Source organism: Botryllus schlosseri, chromosome 9, assembly GCF_051294905.1.
Source record: "Botryllus schlosseri isolate E-star chromosome 9, Bs_hap1, whole genome shotgun sequence".
Lineage (NCBI taxonomy): Eukaryota > Metazoa > Chordata > Ascidiacea > Stolidobranchia > Styelidae > Botryllus > Botryllus schlosseri.
In genome coordinates, this window is record NC_137244.1 from 17856217 (window position 1) to 17878649 (window position 22433).

General features: G+C 40.3%; 1 protein-coding gene across 3 annotated transcripts; it reads left to right on the forward strand.

Annotated features, from left to right (window-relative positions):
* Positions 1–29: 29 nt before the first annotated feature.
* Positions 30–22421, forward strand: LOC145446494 (retinal guanylyl cyclase 2-like). 3 transcript variants are annotated; one of them, XM_080324801.1, is made up of 23 exons: positions 30–2385; positions 2475–3293; positions 4895–5465; positions 8288–8409; positions 8477–8547; positions 8615–8796; positions 8856–8933; positions 10870–10993; positions 11599–11676; positions 11759–11935; positions 12561–12723; positions 12791–12888; positions 13272–13363; positions 13423–13515; positions 13578–13754; positions 14224–14347; positions 14403–14519; positions 14586–14712; positions 15914–16012; positions 18425–18519; positions 18676–18780; positions 21021–21052; positions 21638–22421. In XM_080324801.1, the coding sequence occupies exons 1-23, from the start codon at positions 2367–2369 to the stop codon at positions 21879–21881; spliced, it is 3807 nt and encodes a 1268-aa protein (XP_080180927.1). In that variant the 5' UTR covers positions 30–2366; the 3' UTR covers positions 21882–22421. The 3 variants fall into 3 exon arrangements, with proteins under 3 accessions (XP_080180927.1, XP_080180926.1, XP_080180928.1); XM_080324800.1 differs by having other exon boundaries at positions 30–3293; XM_080324802.1 differs by lacking the exons at positions 30–2385; positions 2475–3293; positions 4895–5465 and adding an exon at positions 5518–5731.
* Positions 22422–22433: the final 12 nt, after the last annotated feature.

Consider the following 22433-nt stretch of genomic DNA (forward strand, 5'->3'; position numbering starts at 1 on the left):
GACTCGCCTCGGAATTTGGTTAGCTGGTTAATGAATAAAGGACAACACCTTCGCACTGATTACGAAATCAGCACGTTCGCGACCCCCAAAGGAAGGGCAAATGGTTCTTAGGTTGAAAACCAGAATAAGTAGGGTTGCATATAAAATAAATGGTTGATTATGACGTGTTTTATACAAAGGCCTTTTTTTAGTTCTAAAATGCCGCCGTAATTGTGTAAATACATTCCAAAAAAGCATGTATGAGCCCGAGGTTACGGACAATTACCGCCCAATACAGCCGACGCATACGATATGGGATGGCTGAAGCCTCAAATTAGTCGGTTAAGCAGCTACAGTGTGTAGGTATTTCATCGAATGAGCTGTATTTTCATTTGTCAATGTTGATATCAACGCTTATGACGTCACAATTTACTATTTGTGACGTCATGGCTTTAAAAAACAATAAAAACCATGTTTTAAACGAGGGCCTTGTTTTAAACATGTTCGTTTTAAATGCAACCCTAAGTATAGGCATAGGTTTTCTAGCTATTCTCGTGGGATTTCGATCCTAAGCCCACTTGGTACCGTATGCCATGAGTGTACGATTCAACCCGGGTATCGAGTAATCGCGAGAATGTGCAATTGTCGCGGTTGTAAAATTACTTCAAGCTTACTTGCGCTTCAACCGACAAATACACTGTGGTCAGTGTTCATAGTCCGACGAGGGATCAGTCTCCACCCGTTACAGTCTTTTTCGACAATGCATGTAGTCGCGACGATAACCGACCGTGACTGGCTTCCATTTTCGTATGCATCCGCTCTTCGCAAAAGAATATGGTATTCTTTACATAACAAACGGCCATCCGTAGTTGTTTCAAATTCTACGTCCGTCGTTGAATATTATGGTCTTCCGAAGTTCCAAAAGTTCGTATCGAAGACCGTAGGTTGGTTATATTGATGCGAAGCGCAACCGATTGACAATTTGGTTTCGGCGAGTTACCAGTTAAATGAGAGCTTAGCATAAATACTGGCATGCTGTCAAATTCACATTAGTGTTGCCACGGTATACGATGCAGACACTTTGCATTTGCATAGCAACAGGGTATATCAGCCCTCGGTGTTAGCAGTAGCGAGCAGCCCGTGTGTTATTGTGGTTGTTTCTGGTAATCATAGTATTTGTCGACTAATGTGGTCAATTGGTCATTTACACCAGGCCAAGATTCTTCATTTTTTCCGTAGATGGCGACTATAGCACTCGCGGCCCACTTCTATAGGCTTTTATGAGACACCTCTTCTACGTATGAGATGGTGAGGAGGAGTCTAGCTTAAATAAACCTCCATCAGTGTATTCTGGAGTCTCGGTCGGACTCGAAACCGCAATCCATTGGTGTTGCAGCTGTGGATACCACTAAGTTATCTGTCATTGTAGTATGGCTTAGCCAATACGCAAATTTGGTCCGTAAGTTTCAATATTAAATTAAAGCCGTGTCGCTGATAGGCTGCATCATCGATATCCGTGGAATTAGTAAACCGATGATGACTAAAATGAAGGCCATGCAGTAGGCTTATACTTCTGACCAGTCCTGATGTCACCTGTGCACTGTGCAGTGTGCACGGCCTTGGCTGATGACAAAAAAGTTCTTCATTTTCGTTCCGGACAAACCTGCCGCAAACGGAGACAAAATCAGAACACAAGTCAAAAATAAGGACAAATCTGAGATATAGACATATAATGTAGCTCTATCAGACGTCGCCATTCAACGTATACAGACATAGGCCTATCTGGGAAATAGGGACGGTATGGCAACCCCGTATATAGGTCACGTAATTCCTGTCATTCTTATTAGAATAGCTAAGGATGACTGTAGTTCAATAATTGCGGGAAATTCCATCAATCGTTTGGGGATTAGCGGCCAGGTCACCACATAGTCTGCTTCGTCAGCGTCGTTTTCAAGAGTCGCGTTTTCCAAGCAGAAATGGCATCTCGGGTTGTCTGATTCCGTTAGGAAGCCGAACTATATCGTTGCGGGCTTGCTGCCATGCTTCACGCAACTCCATGAACCCATCTGTTCCATTTCTGCTTGACATAATCTGTCATATCGACATGCATTACAAAAATCCATCGTATTCAATATGATATCTTGGGAGGATAAATGCATTTGCGCTCTAGGTCAATCTGTTCAATTCACCGGCTTTTCGCATGTAAGGATTAGTTACGGGTGACTGGTCTCCAGTCATTGTGACATATGTCAAAATTATTTCGATGATATATTTCGTTTTGATCAGATTCCAGCGCCCGCTGCAGCATTTTTAAGAATCATATATTTTACATCAAGTATATTCCACTTGAGGACATAAAGAACGTCGGCGAGTATCCCAGGAAAGAAATGAAGAGCTCCGAGGAATGTAAGATTCGGAATAAATGAACCATAAGCATCTATGCTACAACTCCATGAATTTATTTGCTTTCAATGTATCACTTCTTTGCCTTCAAGTTTTGATCACGAAGAATTCGACGGACGCTCAAATGCACAGAGAGGGGAAAAGTACCTATGCGATTGGTGTATTCATATCGGACATTGCCTTCATATCCCACGATAAACCGGAATCAGCAATATTGGATAATGTACGACCTACTGAGACAAACGGCGGACTTGAGTCTTGGATATTATTTTCGGCGAAGAAATTCATCAACGCCACCTTAGACGATGAAGAAAATCTGATAATATCTGACCAGAATTCAGACATTTCAATAACATACATACCGCTACCTTCAAAATGCGATGGCGCCAATCTAATCATCGGTTTACAAAAGTATCAAGGACGCTTCGATATACTCCTTATCGGGGAAGACTTCGATCTATGTAACCCTGAGAATGCCTTGACTGCATACGGAGAAATGTATCAGCGTTTTTGCAAATCCATTGATATCATTGCAAGTCTTTGGAAAGTGCCATGCTTGTCTTGGACTTGCATCCCCCGACACGATGATGTTACAAACTCTCAACTCGATAGGGATGTTTCTTATCCATCTCATATCGAATTCTTTCCAAATGGAGACTCAATAATACAAACTTTGCTTGCTTTGCTGCGGGACTATGGCTGGTGCAACGTCGGGTTATTATCTTTTATGGAAGCGGAACCTTGGATCACATTTTGCGGCAATTTGAAGGAGAGGATATTATTAAACCGAAATATTACTTTGGAATTTTATAACACTGTCACGCTATCGCAAGCAGTCGGTCGGATGTCAGCTTCGGAGCAGGGGAACGTTACCTATCTGATTGAAAGCTTTTTAAAATCGCCTTCCAAAGGTATGTAATAGACTACGTTTGGAAATAAGTGTTGGGATGACTCGGGTCAGGGCTTAACTAGAGTCACGTTTTTTCAGACGAGTTGATTTCACACGAGTCACTTCCCTAAAGTGGCGACTACGAAATTTGGTCGCAAAAGCATTTATTAGTCCGGGCTGCTGATGGCTCATAACGTATAGTTTAAAACTGGCAGGGCAGCAAGTTTGACGACATCCAGCCTGTGCCCCTGCATTCACGCACTAGCCCAAACGTAGCGTATTTGGTGACTAGAAATTGACTCAAAATCGGACCATTCGCAAGAAATGGACTTGGCTAGAGTCACTTCAAAAATTTTGAAATAACTTGACTTGACTCTATAGTCAATATTGCAGTGACTCGAAATGACTCGTGACTCGAAGGTAGTGACTTGATCCGAACACTGTCGGAAGGATCGGTCATGTGTAGACCTATAGGCGCATGAATAGCGTCAGTGGACAACTGTGAACTAATTTGAGCCCCTGATGGCCAACTCCGCATCTCAAACCCTAATTTCCGCCGTCTTTGAATTTAAAGCTTTATTGGTCCACTGGTGCACTAAATTATTGGTCGCATTGTCTTCCCCTCTGATCAGAAATGTTTTTTTCCTCCTGTAGGTTAATATTTCGTACGGGACAATAAACGGAAAAGTCGCATCCGTATGATGCAGTTTCAGTCTCCGAAAGATTTCGTCGCAAACTTAAAAAAGTTTGTCTCTAATAGAGGAATGGACGACGTGCGCTAGCTCGTCACAGTTTGACTGGATTAGTGGTTCTCCAACTTTTTTGGACACGCCCCCCTTTATGATAGTGAAAAATTTCGCGCCCCCCCCCCCCTTATTGTCATATAACAAAATGCAACCAGACAGCTAGCAATTCCGACGGATAGTTTGATGGCATGGAAGGTTCATGACTGTTGATCAGGGAATTCTCAAGTATGAATTTTTTTCACGTGACCACAGCTTCGCGCCCCGCTTCAAGTGCTCTCACTCCAACAGTTTGAGCACCACTGGATAAGATCGAAGGTTTCCAACTTGGCAGAATTTTGTACTAGGTGTAATTTGGCGGTTCGGAGTCGTCGGCACTCACAGGCGACACAATTGGAAGGATTTTTGTTTTGTCAACAAGCACAGGAGCGGTAATTATGGATGAATATATTTTTAGTTTCAGGCAGCTTTTACTCAAGAGAGAATTCTTGCTTGAATATGGGCTGAATGGATCCACGGTCTCAATAGGTTTGATCAATGTCAATTACGTTATTTGGACGTTCGAAATAAACGCAACATCGTTAATTCAAATTATAAAGGTGGTATTTGGGTTTATCTGGGACGTATAATATGTCGTTTGATGAATAGGTTGATATCGACAAGCTAGCAATATTGGATCATCAAAGGACGAAAACATACCCGATCTTTCTGTTCGTAGCTCGTAAACCAGGGAAATCCAGACAAGGATGTTGAGCAAACTATGTGATGGTAGACATTTGTGTTTCATATTTCCCACTTGTATTTGGTCATTCTCAGTTCCATCAGACGACACCTAATTAAATATGTTTACCACTGTCCTTAAATTTATATTTCTTTTCAGTTCTTGTTATATGCGTTCCACTCGAATCGTCTGGAATGGGATGGAAAACTCCGACACATTTTAATGTGATAAACACATTCGCTAACGCAATACCGATAAACGATAGAGCATTCCTCTGGATTGACCCTATTGGTAGCTTTTCTAACGAGGGATCTCGGAGAAAAAATTCTAAAAGCTCTCAGGATGATATAGGGTCCAGTGAAGAGACTAATCCCAGAAAGATGTCACGACGGTCTCTCTTGGATATCCTTACTCGTACTGGAAATGCGAAACTTCAAAAAGATGAAGGGATTAAATCATCAATTCGCTCCTATGAAAGACCAAGATTTCCAAGAGATATCATGGACGAAAGATATTCCATCTCTGACGCTGGATCTTCTTCCAAGAATCTTCTGCTATTATCACCAAGTCTGAACTCGGTTTTACATGAAGATTTGGAAGAATACGTTGATCGGGAAGGCGAGCTACCCTCAAATCAACCAGATGTTCCACCAATGTATATATATTTTATGCAAGCTCTGATGGTGGCGGTTAAAACTCTTCAATACCAAGCTAATCAACACATGAATTAGTAAGTAAATTCGTTGGGTAGCTAATCTTATCCCTATAAGCACCAAAAAGTGTCGCTATATTTTGAGAATCTGTCATATATACTTTCGGTATTTTTCAGTAATTAAATCTGATTGAAAGTTAACACATTTCAGTTTAAGTAAACTTTTTATTAGGTAACAATGGATTTTAGTAGAATAGAAATCACAAACCTGAAATTTCTCAACTGTAATCGACGGGATATAGCTGTAATAGAATGAAAATTGCGACCGATAAAGGATCAAATTGGTAGGTCAATACTTGTATATGATCCTCGCAAGATTTTGTGAGATGAATCGATTTCGGCTTTTATCAGTGACGGCTCGTGACAATATCGGGTGGTGGGGCAAGGGCCGCAAGCGACTTGTTATCAATATGACGTCACAGTAGCGTTTTTCAACGTTCATGATGGTCACATGAATTTCCCGTAAACAATGATTTTTAACGTAGGTGCCGCGAGAGGTTTGCCGGTGGCGTGACTTGAAGTGCGGTAACAAATGTTTTATTCATTGTTTTTTATTCAAATGATTATTTTACAAAATGTACGCGAACTAAGAATCGTTCCCATGCCACGAATCAATCATCAGGGTATCCTTAGTAGCATGCGTTATGATTTCGTGGTAGAGATTACGCAAGCGCCGAGTAAGACTATACCAAAAAATACACAGACCAACTACCTACAAAGAGCATTCGCATGACACCTTGTGGTCGTTTAATCGTTCCATGCTCAGCAATTCTGTAAAGTGCTGCAGCGCCTCCGACCCGATTTGTATATGGTAGGATTCTCGTCCCGAAAGCGAGCAAAACAAGGCGTTTTTATCCTCGCCATAAGTAAGCCATTCATTTTTATCGAAATGCGCTGAAGAAAAGGCACGAGTGCGTTTTCCTCCGGCGTACGATTGGACCAATGGGCAATTTCTAGGCTGATACGGACCTAGTCGCTTTACCCGGTCCCGGTACAGCTTGGGAGATTTTGACCTTGAGGCTGGAGATTGTCACACGACACATACGGCTTACGGTGTATAGTGTCTACTGTCTATATGTCTGCTGCAAAATCGCCTTCGGAAAATATATTACCGAATAAATACGTGGATGAAAGCCGAAAACTTGGTACACTGTTACATGAAATCATCGAGAAGTAGCCTCATGACCGTTTTCGGTATGGTACACTGTCAAAATTAATACGAATTGATCAACGCCGAATTTTGCGTAAAATTTACTGAGGAATAGGCTGATCAAGCGATAAGCTGTTAGCCGCCATCGAAAACGAAACAGCTATCGCGGTTGACAGGGGTTGTAATTGTGAGCAAATGGCCCGAAGGCCACCATTCCACGGTGAAATTGACATTGGAGAATATAAAATAAAACTAAATATTTGAATGCAAACCGAGGATGTTAGTAAACTGTTTCATGATATCATCATCTCATCACCTATCTCAGTATGGAACACAGATACACCGGCTTTTGCGTGAAATCCGCAATGCGTTAGGTAGGCTAAGTGTCAGATCAGCGCACATCTCTACCATACTCGAACTTGATAACGAAATTGCTGCCCTAATCATTGAGTGCCAACCTTGAGACTTGGCACAGCGTTCGATACTAAAATCAAGACATACCATGTAAAAGCTCATGACGGATCTAGCTAAGGAGCATCGTTAAAATTAATGGAGACCAATACCGGCTTTGCGTGAAATATGTTTGCGATACATGACGGATCAGCACACACTCGACTTTGGAAACGGAATTACTACCCTAAACTTTGAGTAGAAACCCTGAAACTTAGGACAGTGTTAAATACCACCATCACGACATGACATACCAAGTTTCAAGAATTATCATGGTGTGAAACACCATCAAAATCGACCTATACCAGCAAAGGTCGACTCAACGCATATCACGGTATCCGAGTTCAGACATAGATACGATTGTTACATCACACCTTAGGGGCGACAGGCATATATGCCCCGGTTGCTCGGCCATTTTACGAATAGGAGAGAGTATATCACCGTTTCTTAATTGTGCGCGGCTTTGAGAGAATAGATAGTGAAAGCTTGTTATGAGCGCTACCGGGGCAAGCCCCGGCTAGGCATTCACAAAGCGAAAACACAGAAGAGAATTCGATTTTCTCAGAGACTTCGCTATGTATGGGCATTTGCAAGCGAAAGCACAAGAAGAACGCGGGTTTCGCTGTGATCTCGGTATATATTGTGCGCTGTGCGTCTATAAATGGTTAAATTGTTATTGAACAGAATTTTAGGTGGGGCAATGCCCCAGTTGCCCTATAGGACGAGCCGCCACTGGCTTTTATACCCGTTGGATAATATCGGATATGCATAAAATGTCCATTTTGCCCATCTATTTATGAGCAAGCGTGATGCTCCTTTCTTACAATATGTCACTGGTGCCATACCTTGCTTCAACTGTAGATTATTATGGATCAGGGTTGGTCAATTTCATTCTAGCATGCTCAATATCAACAACAGCTCACCGTGAAACGAATTCCTAGCTGTGATATCAAATCTGTGTTCTTCAATATCTGGTATTCCATCCAATCCGAACTTTTCGAAGAAAAACCCTATAGTCTCCGGAACAGAACTCTCCTGTTCGGCATATAAGTTTCTTACCCGATTTCGTCATCAACCAACCATGACTACAAATGAAATTATAAGTTGTTGATATTATTCGGAAGTAATTGATTTCTAGTTGCCAAAGTGGTAGCGTAAAATATAATCCCCTCGCATCATGCAACATTGCAATACGGTAATGATAACTGATTTAACTGAACTGTATTTTTTTCAATTATAGTAACAATATTATTGACAACATCATGATAACAAAGCAAGGCTGGGCGCATTACAAATCAAGTGATGACCCATCTAAAACACCAACCAGCTTACTGTTCAATTATTTAGGCAGCGGTACGTCTGGTAAGTATGGAAGCTATGGGTTTAAATTCAACCGAGCTAGACATAGAAATCGAATTTTATTTTATAGAAACGGAAGATTTCATTTGGGATCTCTTTCCGGTGGGAGAAATTCACCAGTCAACAGATGGCCGCATTGATGTGAGTTGACGAAATTCTGAACAATACTTTGTCTGTGTTGTTTTACGCAAGCCAGGCTTGATTTTAGATGCTTGATGAGATCTCTAGTGCAATAATTTGGTCGGAAAATGGAAAGCCCCTTCCAGATGTTACATGTGGCGTCGATACCGTATCTTACATTCCTCACAGTCGAATTACGTTCTTTTTCTCCGGTGCTATATTTGTGGTCATTATCGTAACTTCGGTGTATCTGATGCGGAGGATTTGGAGGTAAGGAAAACTGTGAGTTGTATGCGGATTTGCTGACCCCACGAAAATATCTCCCACAGAAAGGAACCGCACCCAAACTTCACAGCTCGTGGATCAGGCAAAATATTTCTGTCTCAGGAGGATTTGCAGTTGTTAAAGTAAGACAACCTGTCACATGACATCTTATATGATTACCAACTGTGCTTTTACAAGAATATAGCTTATAATTGGGGCGATTTTTTTACCTAAAAAGGAAGATTTCGACCTAAAAAATCAAAACTTTGACATTTTTTTACCTTTAAAAACTCAATTTTAACCAAGTTTTAACCTAATGTATGCAAATTAGGTGTTTTCCCACATAATGTTAGAATTGTACTACTTATCTTCATTTTTGGATGAAACTGTCTGTCGTTACGAAGTAGTTTGGCCTGAAAAAACTTTTTTGACTAAAAAAACAGACAAATTTTTACATGAAAAGACTTTATTTCAACGAAATCTGGCCCCATGAAGAATTCCAGTAGCAACATCACGTATTATGGCAGAAATAATTAAAAATTTGTTGTAGCACAACGAAAGATACTTTCCTTCATTCTCGGGCAGAAAGTGTCTGTCCTTACTAAGTAGCTTGCCAAGAATGGAGAAAGAACGTTCAACAGCGACAGTTGTTGGCTGACGATAACACTGAAGTTGTACGTACACTGCTGGTGACACACCGTATTGCTTCATTCTGACAATGGTGTCTACATCACAATTTTTTATCATGCGCTTCTTGATATACGAACCATGCAATGCCCACGCAGTCTTGCTTCAGTTAGGATATTGCATAGTACGTTGAGCATAACACCATGTCAACCTATTTGTTTCATTTGAATGCTAGGCTTCACAATGAGCAGACAATGGGTCGTCTACAACGGTAGGCCTATAAAGTAGGCTACAACTGTAAAATGTCAAATCATAAGTTCACCGACAGTGCAAAATCTACGATACAAACAAAATTCAGGTTGCAAAAAAGTTTTGATTTTATAAACAATTTTGACATTTTTTGACCTAACGCTACAGTTTTGATAACATTTTGACTTTTTTGACATGTCAAAAAGAAATCGCCCTACTTATAATATATAATACACATATCCTTATGTTTTAAATGATATAAGTATGGCAGTATGGCGCATATGTATAGAAAGCCTGTGTCTGATTTCAAAGACTGACCCTCGTCGTTTTGACACCTTCCTATCTTTTCATTGTATCGCAGTCTTGTGGTGTATTGAAATGATGAGATTGTTAATAATAAATTGAAATTGAATTGACAAATACTACTTTTGAATAGTATATTCATATTGAAATGAACCCGAATATTTTCGGCTGACACTCGTCAGGGGTAATCGTCAGCAACTAAGTAGAGAATTGGAAAGAACAATAAAAGATGTTTATATCCATCTACCTTGGATTGGCCCCATTTCCACCCGCTTTGAAAAACAATTGAAAAGAACAGCGTATATCAACAATCGTAACACAAAATATGACGTCACCAGCACGAAATGTCGAATACGAGAGCGTTCAATGTACTATTTTTTGACGATACACGAACTCTTTTTGTTGAAACAGCCTTGGCTTGTGTATTTTGATAAAAGTCGACTCCAAGGCACACAAATGAAAGTGTGAGCGTGGGCGACCCTTTCCAAGTATGCGAAATCTGTCGTCTCGATAATTTTTCGCACAGGCGGGATTATGCAACAAGTGTTTGCCAATTGCAGAATTTATGGCCTTTGATTGGTCCGCATCAATCTTGAGCGGATGAGTTAAGGGTGAGCTTTTCACCGAGCGTGTTCTAATGAATCTAGGGTCATGCTGACGAGTGTCAGCCGAAAATGTTCGGGTTCATTTCAATATGACTGTACTATTCAATTGTATATTGAAGTTCTGTACCTCCAAGAAGCTGTTCAAATACCACTTAACCAATTACAATATGGCACTTATTGTAGACCAAATTTGGACGCATCTCATTGATTACTTTGGTGGATTTTTTCCAGTGAATAATATTATAAGTCTATACTCATAAATTACAAACGCATAGATCGAATCCCTTCATTTCAGGCCTAGCACGACAGATCCTAGTGAGCACAGTGTCTCCAACTTCGGGCTTGACAACGTAGTGGATGCCGTTGTCGGTCAAAACGCAACTCCAGCAGACGATGGCAACCGCATCGCAACGCTACATGTGAGATCAATGAATTTTATTTCATACAATGTTGGCGTGGATTTACCATAAACCCGGTGACTGGTGTTGTGAATGACGAGACTTCCCAATTTTATCTACTCCGATGTAAGATGTACGGTGATTTATAAAGAAATTATAGGCTATAAGATCTCGAAAATATCCACAAATTTTGTAAATTTTCAATCAATTGATCTTCACTGATGGCGATCATACGGTGTTATATGGTCGTAATAACCCGCCTGGGCCCTAAATACCGAGTGTAAAGATATGTTCGCCGAAAGTAACCGCTGCATGTAAGCCGAAACCAAAGATCTGAATTCATCCTGACGTCGAAGCGGACGATGTCGAATAGAAAAAGCCGCGTTCCCTGTTTTGGATTTTGTCCTACGTCACATAGCATTTTCAAGATCATGTGGTGATAAGTAGCCAACACCGTGACAAAAAATATCGGTAATAAAGTTCGATCGAAATTCGAAAAAACATCGAGTATCACAAGTCGACTCAAATCATTACGATGAATGCTCGAATCCGATTCAACTCTTCGAATGGTTGCGTCCATCTCCACATGCTCAGAAGTCCATGGTGATATATCGGATCTTTTACAGGGTGAAGTCGTTTTCCTGAAACGAATACGCGGTGCGAAGCAAGAAAATTGGAAAACAACACGGAGTGTTCTTGATACGGTATGATAATTTGCGACCTTTGATCCACGCGCTCTCGAGAATCCGAAGACATGTATCGTCATTTTCTTTGCAATACATGCAGTTGTGCCACTTGCGGCACGAAAACCTGGCGCACACGATCGGGATTTATTGCGGGTCAGATATCCAAGGATTAGTGATGGAGTTGCGTGCACGCGGATCCTTGCAGAGTCTCATTCTGTGCAGAGAAGTTTCGCTGGACAAGCGTTTCAAATTATCGCTAATTCAGGATCTTGCAAAAGTAAGACGCGGTCTCGGGAAATTAGCGGGCGAAATTAAGTTTCACGAGGGGCTGAGCCGTTGTGATTTGATACCCGGCGGTGGTCAAAGTAGTCAGCGTTGTTGCAAATAGAAATAAATATTTACAAGACCTTTAAAGTGGGTTGTTGTCGTTGTTGCTGCTTATTAAACAAAAAAGATGTGACGCTTATCGCCTAACAGCTTTTTGCACCACGGCCAAAGACAGTGTAAACGAAAGGAAGAGATCATATCAAATGATGACGGATATCAAAATGGAGCAAAAACTATCAAATAACAGAAGAGCCTAAAACACTGAAGTCACAAATAGCGGTTACACGATAAAACAAATTCAACTATACATACGGAATTATACGAGATTTCAAGTGGGTAGATTCAAAAGGTAGATTTGGTCAAACGGTCGCATACTTTTAGTGGTCACTCGTAGGTTCGAATGAGATTAACCCAAAATCAATTACGACATTACGAATATTCAATCACCGTGTCACATAGTAAAAATTATTTGAAGATGGATGTAAAGAGTGCGTTTTTTGAAGTGAACCCGTGGAACCAAACCATTTCGTGCAGCCGATGAACGAAAATAATTTAATAGTCGAATCTCTTGACAGGGAATGCGATACATCCACGCAAGTCCCCTGAAGTGTCACGGTCGACTAAAGTCTACGAATTGCATGGTGGACTCGAAATTGATGCTCAAAATAACAGATTATGGAGTCGCCAGCATACAAAATTCTCTCACCACATACCAGGAAAAGCCGCAAACCGCTGATGGTAATTTCGCCACGCACTGTCTTGGCGTTTTATGACCGGGAAGACAGTAATTGTCACCTCATGATAGATCTGCTGTGGACCGCCCCAGAGCTGCTACTTGATGACGCGAAAAGACGATACGGTTCACCGAAAGGTGATTCGTACAGTTTCGCCGTCATCTGTCAGGTATAATTCGTGTTCCGCAAACGCCTACGTTTCTCCAGCAGTGGTCGACCGGAAAAGCTACAGCCAAGCTTTGACTAATATGCAATATACCTTGTAAAGTTCTAAATCCAAGCCAGACTGTTACATTAAAAAAATCGTATTCTGCAATGTCCCATGGAAATATACCGATTGCTGATGCATTTTACATATTTTCGCAAACTTGAGCACTGAGCAGTTAACTGCTTTTTAAGGTATGCTTTTCTCTGCATGAATTTTTCAAATTTCTTGAAGAAAATTTTGAAGCTGTTGTGATTAATGCCGGATCCAAATATATAGAAGCATACCTACGAAAGCCCAGTGATTCAATTATTGTCTATATAGATGTAAAATGAATTTTGTTACAGCAAGTACTTCTACGGTCCACTCCATATGCCCTTCCAGAACTGTCAAGTGAAGATTTACTTGAAAGAGTTAAAAAATCTGATCCCTCTGTGAGGTAGGTCGTCTATTGTTTTATTCATGCTATAAAAATAGCCAGTTATTACTATGGTACAGACCGACACTGAGTGATGGCGTGGCACCAATAGAGTTGGTCAGAATTGTGAAGCAATGTAGCGAACAAACGCCGGAATCAAGGCTTGAATTTAGGTATATTTTCCTAGGGAATGTTCCGACACTGTTTATGTTTTGACGGTTGTGTTCCGTAATAGGATCATCTACAAGGAGATGAAAAAGATCACGACGGAAAATCATAATTTGATTGAAAGTATGTTGAAGCAGTTGGAGGAACACAGCGACAAACTTGAACAGATGGTGGCTTTTCGGACAGCTGAGCTTGACGCAGAGAAACGGAAGACCGAGGATCTTTTGAAGAGAATGCTACCTAGGTAAGATATATAATATTGGGGGGGGGGGATTGCGCCACGCAAGTAATTTCAATCGTGAAAATAATTCCAAGCAACAAGCGACGCATTGGTCCGTAGTGACGACGAGATCACGAAGACCTCTCTCACTCAAAACAATCCCAGTCTTCGGCTGTGTTCTACTGTGTTGCTTACTGCTATGCCAATTCGACCATGAGAAAACAGAAAAACGTCACGGCAGTCACATATTTCAGAGTAGTAAGGATACACCAAAGACAAGGCCTGTAAGGGACGAAAACCAACAAAGTGACTGACTAATAAACTGAAAATGGCTGCCTGGTTGCCTGACCAATTAACGAATGATCTTGCGCGCTTAACAGTTAACAGAGGTTGCGACGTTACGTATATTCGAAGTTTCTGCCATAGCTCCCCTCAACTATATATTCAATTCAATCATTCTGATCAACTTATAGCAATGTATTAATATTTGTAGCTCCGTTGCGAGAAGGTTAATGGCAAACGAGTGCGTTGAGCCAGAAAGTTTCGACCACAGCACAATATACTTCAGCGACATATGTGGATTCACCACTATATCGCTCCACAGCAGCCCACTGGAAGTGAGATTTGCTAAGCATGATATATCGATTGTTACGTGCACGGCGTCGTTTTCAGGTTGTCAACATGTTAAACGATCTCTACACCTCCTTTGACGCAATTATTGCAAAATATGAAGTGTATAAAGTTGAAACGATCGGGGACGCTTACATGGTGTCATCGGGAATACCGAAAGTATAAGCATGGACACATATTATTATGGTAACGACATTCCTGCTGAATACTTTGCTTTATCTGTAGAAAATTGGCGATAGACACGCTTCTGAAATTGCTCTTATGTCCTTGGACATAATGGGTGCGACGGTGAATTTCAAAATCAGACACTTGCCGGATCGACCATTGCGGATTCGCATAGGATTACACTCTGGTAATTATACGATAGTTTAATCTAATTCATTGGTTCTTGACCTTTCTTCCTCCAGCGCCCCGTTTCAAAAATTTCCTAGGTCTGGCGCTTCCCATATTTTAAGGATTGTATTAAATAACAAAGGATAAGAAGTCTAAGTCCGGGCGGTCTTTTCAGGTTGGGACTTTGCTATTGGAAGTATTTCGCGCCTGAATCGCGCGCGAGGACCACTCGACTAAATAAAGATATCATAATTGTATGTGCTATATTTGGGATCAAATCAAGGTTGTTACAACACCCATCGGGTACGGGGCTCATATCATCTGATTCGAGCCCGATGTATGTGCATTGTGCATCCCGAATTCATATCTGCGATTGGCAATACGGGAAGTTAATTCTATTGGGTTTTATATTACTGGTTTGTGTGACTATAGTAAATCAACTGATAATGTGGTAGAGATCTTTGCTCGCTCACATTGAATTTAATACTGCATCCAGTTATTAACTTTAACATGGATGTATTCCAAACAAAGCAACCCATTTACATGCATAACATGTATAAGAGGTTGTGGTCACAACACTAAACAGTATCATTCTTTATGATACGGTGAAGAAATATTCTGAAGATTTAATTTTGTAGCTCTCAAATACAAATAAATTAAGGGAATCATTTTGACCGAAAAGCTTCAAAGCAACTTTAATGTACTAACTACTCTCACTCTTAAAAGTGGTACAATGCCTCTTTCTTCGATTTCGACACACTGTGCGTTGCAGGATAAACTATCTATAGTTCGAAACATTTTGTAGAAAATAACCCGTGCTAGCGTGACCGGAGTATTTTAACGGGGAATGAGCAATCTAAATTTACGCGTACTCAATTTTACTTCAATTATAATAAACCACTGCATTCATGGAATCATGTTGCAAACATCATCAGTAGATATGACAGATTTTGTCAAACGTTAATTTGCAAAGATAACTCAGAACTCGGGAATACATAGAACTGTTGTTTAACTATATAATCATGAGTCCCTGCCGCACCCTCTACCGCGACGCGATTTTTCTTCAGCGTCCCCCACACCGCTCCCTGAGCGTTTCCGCCCACTTGAAAATCCAAATCGGACACTGGTGGGCGCTGGCGACAAGGTTAAGAAACACTGATCTAATTTATATGATTCCGACCCATAGATTAAGCTGAGTGAGCCCGTGTTTTTCTATGAAGGAAAAGCAGTAGCAGGAGTTGTTGGACTGACGATGCCACGGTACTGCTTGTTTGGTGACACAATCAACACAGCATCGAGACTGGAAAGTACAGGGCTTCGTGAGTATTGCTCGTCAGTGTGTTAAGATCGCGTGAAAACGGTTATGTTATATCTCATTATACACCCTGACGAGTGTCAGCCGAAAATATTCGGGTTCATTTCAATATGAATATACTATTCAATTGTATATTGAAGTTCTGTACTTCCAAGAAGCTCTTCAATTATATCTCATTATACGAAAATATATATACCGCCAGCCTGCTGGTATCGGCTTACATCGTACCTATCGGGCCTCTGGCTTACGCATCTATCATAAGCATAATCAATTAATCATGCTCCGACATAGGCATTTATGCATTTTACCTGAAGTTGAGTATGACTGCAGGTATATTAGGGACGGTGCGAACGTGAGGTTCACGTTCGCGTTCTGTGTATGAATCTCAGAGATTTAGAGGTTCACGTTCACAAACGAACCTTGGTAGATTCTGCACTGAGAACCTTCTTTCATTTATTACAATTTTCACTTCATTAAAACACCTTTGGTTGAAATTTGTTGCATTTCAACTGCGAACCACTCTATGCGTGGCGCTGGCAGCATAAAAAATCAACATTAAACGAGCATGCACCTTGACAATATCCAAAATTTTACTTGCTTCGTTACAAAAGTTCGTTCGAAATATCAAGCTTTCCGTTTGCGAATATGGCTTTTTGCTGTGAGCTTGACCCGCAATCGCACAACATCAAGAGCGAAATACACTACATGTTGTAGGTAGACAGCTAATGATGCTTATTCAACCAATCACTGGAATTAATATCGTTGTCTGATGTAAAAAAAAACTATCAGGCGTTCGGGGTCAATCTTGATTTCATATGTTTATTGTATCGTAAAAACCAAATCCGTGCGATTGGGGTGTTTGCTTATTGCTTGTTGCTGTATAGCTTGTTAATGGGTTAACATCGGTTGCAAGTATAGAAACCCGTTTACACTCTGCTCAATATCAACGTAGCAATACGTCGATGCCGAATGCTTTGTCCGGTCTGGCCTATACCGTGCGTAAGCTTATATTCCCTTGCAAGTCCTCGTCGAAATTGTTGGCGAAGCAACGGAAGATATTGATTTTATCGGATTATTATGTTATTTGATTGCCCCAGTTGATACATTTGGCGACGTTTAAAACGTCAATATGTACTTCGGCATTGTGGCATTACGTGGACCGAGTCGTCGCTAGGTATCGTGTACGTACATTAATATAGAATTTCACTTCACTGAAATGTGGGGTTGGAATTAGCAATATGTAGTCAGTAGTCACACAGAACCTTTCCAAAAGGTTCGCCCTCACACGAACCTGAACCTTTCAGAGGTTCGCACCATCCCCAAGGTATATACATAATTGGTTTGTTCGTGATCACTATATCAGATAAATAGTTCTGGGTTTCATCAGAATTCACAATGTTCTCGAATTCAAACCTAAAATTTAGAGCAGGGATGTCAAACATATGGCCCGCGAGCCTCATCCGGTCCGCCAGACTATTTCATGCGGCTCGCGACGCAATTCTGACTAGATTGGAAAACTGCTTGTATTATCCAGTACGATTCTGACAAATGTTTAGACTTTTAGTAGAAATACTTCCTTTGAATAATCCCTCAAGACCTCGAATGTTGAGTATGTTCATTGTTCATAGGCCGCATTATAACCATCCGACTGAGGTGTTGTGGTTTCACTCTAGTCACCAGTAGGGAAAATAGATCAGAACGTAGTATTTCACAAAAGAGAAAACTCCAATGTGAAATCGTTATATCCTATATGCAGGTTACATGGAGGATACAATATAGTCACAAAAATATAATTCAAATATCTAGTATCGCACCGCTGTATATGTATTGGCTCAAAAGGTCATCGGCCTCCACAGAAACTCGTCGCGATTTAATACAGATGAACCAAATTCCAACGCCCGCGTTTACAGTTAAATCACTTGTAATCCTCACAACGCATATACCCAGGATTAACGCCAGATTACGAGTAAAAAGGGAGCATAGGAATATGCCAACATCGAATTCGAGAATGCCAACCTTTATCGTCGTTACTGTGTTATAGCGGTTTATAACCGTATTCCACTATAGATTACCAACCTTCGAGGGTTAGTAATCTATCATTCAACCCGCCAATCATCGTATTTTTACCGATTACAATGTTTGCTAACAAAGATGTTGCTAGAGTAGAACCCCCATGATCCGCAGTATAATGTAAAATACTATCAACTATACATGCTTGATACTATAGTATTCAAGTGAAAAACAAGGGCATGGATTTTTAGGTAATATTTTGGAATAATTTGACTATAGTACGGCCCGCGAGCGATCGTAAGGCTGGAACCCGGCCGCGACGTCAGTTGCGCGTGACACCCCTGATGTAGAGCGACCGGGCGTTACGTTGTGGTCGGCCTATTCGGAGTCATATTTTATATTCTAGCGGGTCGAATTCATGTCAGCGAAACAACTCGAGAATTGTTGGTGAAGTCGGGCAAAGGATTTCAGCTCGAAGAACGCGGCACCATAGAACTAAAGGTAAGATTCAGATCGATGTGCTAAGTACAATCGCTATAGCTATCAAAACAGGTAGATATAATGGCGGTCTTCTTACGAATGACATCACAGGTAAACTGTAATTCAGTTGGGACTTTATGTTCCCCGCGAATTACATTAGGATATTATGTGTTTTAGGGAAGAGGAGAAATGAGAACGTGGTGGCTGAATGGTAAAGAGGGCTGGAAAAATTCCCTACCGATGCCAGAGAACGTGAATGTAACTAAGGACGCTCAAAATCTGGTGAGAAGGCTGCATTTTACGGTTGTTCAAAAACATCATTTTTCTCCAAATTTTACTGGCGTTTCGATAAAATTTTTAGGTTGGCTAAACAAACGATGCATAACAAATTTGGCTCGATTCCAACCAGTAGAAGCGAAGCTATTGAAGTAGGTGGATAGATTTCTAATAAATAACACTGGTCAACAAAATGAAAAAAAAAAGTTAGGCAGAACATCTGAGAGCCGTTTTAGGGGTTTTTGAGGTTGATGATTACGAATATCACATTAGTTTTGTAAGATTGGCTCTCTGTCAGAAGATATTTATACCCCTAAAAAAGCCCAAAATTACTGTATTTACTCTTAAATATTTCACTTGGTAGGAAGAAAATTGTAGTTTTTCTAATTTTATACTGCGCATAAATTGCTAATTGACTATGAAGAACCCTCATGTCATTCTCAGTCATTCTATCAATATCAACATGGCATGATGCGAAATATCTGTTTGTCAAAAAAGCAGTTTGTCAAGCCTAAAAATTGTACTTTTGTACAACGGAAATTCATATTTTCCTGTATCAATTGGTCATTCCACCAAGAGTATAAAACAATAAAATTTGTCCTTGAAAGGCTTAACTACAATACTCATACGTGTCTCATTTCTTTTGACTGGTAAATGAATAATTTTCCACTGAGTCAACAAAGTGGGTATACCTAGTAACCCTATCAAACGAGAAACTCAAATCTGGTATCTGGTATATTCGAATGCCGATGAAAGATTCCAATTTCACATTAGGAGGAGCTCACAGCGTGTAATTTCTCCTAAGATGTAGTAAATAAAACTTTTTAGCTGATCATAAAGCACCCAACTACAAACAGTTGGTCCGAAAATTCGTATCTACATATCGAAAACTTGGAACAAACATGAGCATAAAAGTTCACTTCCTGTTCAGTCATCTTGATATATATCCTGATCATCTTGTCGATTAGCAAGGGGAGAGGTTCTATCAAGACATCAGAACAACAAAAGAAAGATACCAGGGCAGATGAGATGAACCATTGAACATATTATGTTAGACCATTGCCGGAACCTTTCGAGAACCTGCACTAAATAGCTTACAGGCGAAAATCGTACAAAAATCAATTTCGATTTAAAATATATCAATAATATTGTATTCCAACTGATTATTTCAAATTTACAATAGGTGGTTGGTGTAAAACTGATTGAATTAATGCCACATTATTTGAGTATCTAGGCAAATACTTATGTACATGACTGGAGTAAATTTATGTACATGGTATCCGTGAAAGTCTGTAACTATGATAAATCTATTACCCCTAAATATAGTGCTGTTGCTGTATTTTGATATAAAATAGTCTTCGTGTGTAAAAATAAAAAGTAGATCGAATTTATAAACTTTATAGTACGACTAAGCCAATTTTATATCTAGTCACTACCCCGAAAATGGGATATTTTGGTCAAAATAGCCCCATGGCTTATCTCCGCAACAAGGGCCAATTTGAAAAAACTAAGGTCATATTCGGAATCAGTGCCCTTCAGAACCCCCAAAACCACAGTTACTTTGTCTGCCTAAAAGTATGTGTTGACCAGTGTTATTAAAGAATTTGCCACCGAAATACTATTTCTTTCAAATCCAATTATTTGTACTCCGATAACTTCGCTTTACCTGGTTGGAATTGAGCCAAATGTGTTGTGCATCGATTTTTTAGGCAACCTAACAATTTTATCGAATTGCCAGTGAAGTTTGGTGAAAAAACACTTCATGTTCAAAGTGTGGTGGCCTACGCATAGTAATCAAATCGTGTGAATACAGAAAATATCATTTTCTTCATACTTTCAAAAAAGATCTTTAAATTTATCTCCATTAATCGACATGCGTATTCATAGTCCTCATCAACTAATTTCGACCTATTATTTTGGTTTGTTATTTATAGTTTCCGTCACCATTGGTCTTTATTTATACACCAGGTCGATATTATTATCTATGATTCAAAATAGCGGGTTAGTATAAGGGTCAGATTAGTTGTTGGTAGTGAGATATGGTTATAGGTTTAGTCTGTGTAATTTTGAATGAATGGCTCTCGGGACACTTGTTACTTTATAATTTATATGTTTCGCGACCATGACAGTCGCTGTTTTACACTATGTATTTTTAATGCGGTACATTTCGGTACAGTCTGATGATTAGAATCTACCATCTGCAGTGTAGCGAATCATTGACAAATGATGGTATGCCTTCGTTTCAGAAAGCACCGGGCCAGGAGGAAACACAAGAAAGGTAAATTAGCGAATATACATGTTCACTGTGTCGGCATAATGATAACCGTATAGATCAGGGACAGCAACCTTTTTGAAACCAAGAGCTACTTCTTGGGTAATGATCAGTGTGAAGAGCTACCCGTAACGCTATTTACGCGTATTTGGTTATAATGAACAGATTCCTTTTCTGACTCCTCGGTAGCGAAAACGAGCAACGCGCGGCAATTGAGAACTGCGTTCGCTTGTTCCTTAGTGTCTACTTACTCATGTTCAACTGCTGCTCACATGGAACCCTTCTCCACTTCGATCTTCAAAGCTCTCATTTGAATATTTACTAGTGCCACCAAGGTCACCATCTGGTCCTGCGGGCGACCTGGTTCCCGCGGGCACCGCGTTCGTGACCCTTGATGTAGATAAACTCAATGCGTCCAACATCTGCAGATATGTACGGCTGCTTCCATTACGAATCACGCATAATTTCATCTTATGAACGCGTAAGTGCGTAATGCATTTCAAGGACTTACCATTGTATTCAATTTATTTTGTATCATTGTTATGCCGTCCAGCTGTAACACCAATATATATATATGTGTCTTACTTGCAGCTCTTCCAAAAATACTGCCACTGGGACTGGATCAAGAGAGAAGTTGAAAAATATCGGTGGCACACGCACTCTTAGCAGCCAAGGAAGCATCCCGAAGTCAACAAACAATAATAATAACAATAGCAATAACAATAATCGGAATAGGAATAATACGCGTCTTTTAATTGCGGACACTGAAGCTAGCGAACACACATACATCACAGAAAGTCGGAAGTCTGCAGACATTTCACAATCTAAGTCGTAATTTCCTATCACGAAGCACCGCGCAATCGAATCATATGCTTGTGGAAGACGGTTTCGCCTTGCAAAACATACAGGAGACATCACCAGCGATCTAATCACTCAAATCTTCTGAAGTAGGAAGCACGAATAAGCCTACGTGATAGACGACATTCAAGAGATTTTAATCATGTTATGCATTGCTAACTTCATTACTTTTGCATCCGCGTTGCTTGATTGAACTGCAAATGTCTCCGCATTCTAAATTTTACGTGTGTATCGTTGATGTATCTCTGGAGCCGTGTAGTCGCTCACGGCTTTGGGTGTTTTATAGACTATCTGAGAATCGAATATATTATAGATATTCTATTGCAAGGTATAGGCTATATGTGAGCACAATTTCTTTGCTTTATAAAATTACCTCCAGAATATATATACGAGCAATTTTCATCAATACGTAACTTTAACGCGAAAATCCGCACGGCTCCATGCGATTCTGTTTCAGTTTCGCTATCGGAAAATGTATTCGGTTGCAAAAATATAGCTTTCAATTAAAGCAAACAGATTGATGTTTATT

What these genes read in the sequence shown, in the direction of transcription:
- LOC145446494 (XM_080324800.1), top strand. Translation starts at nt 2,402, where the DNA reads ATGAACCATAAGCATCTATGCTACAACTCCATGAATTTATTTGCTTTC. An exon ending in GTTTCGCCGTCATCTGTCAG is followed by an intron (nt 12,889 to 13,271) that starts GTATAATTCGTG and finishes ATTTTGTTACAG; the next exon opens with CAAGTACTTCTACGGTCCAC. An exon ending in GCGGCACCATAGAACTAAAG is followed by an intron (nt 18,520 to 18,675) that starts GTAAGATTCAGA and finishes TATGTGTTTTAG; the next exon opens with GGAAGAGGAGAAATGAGAAC.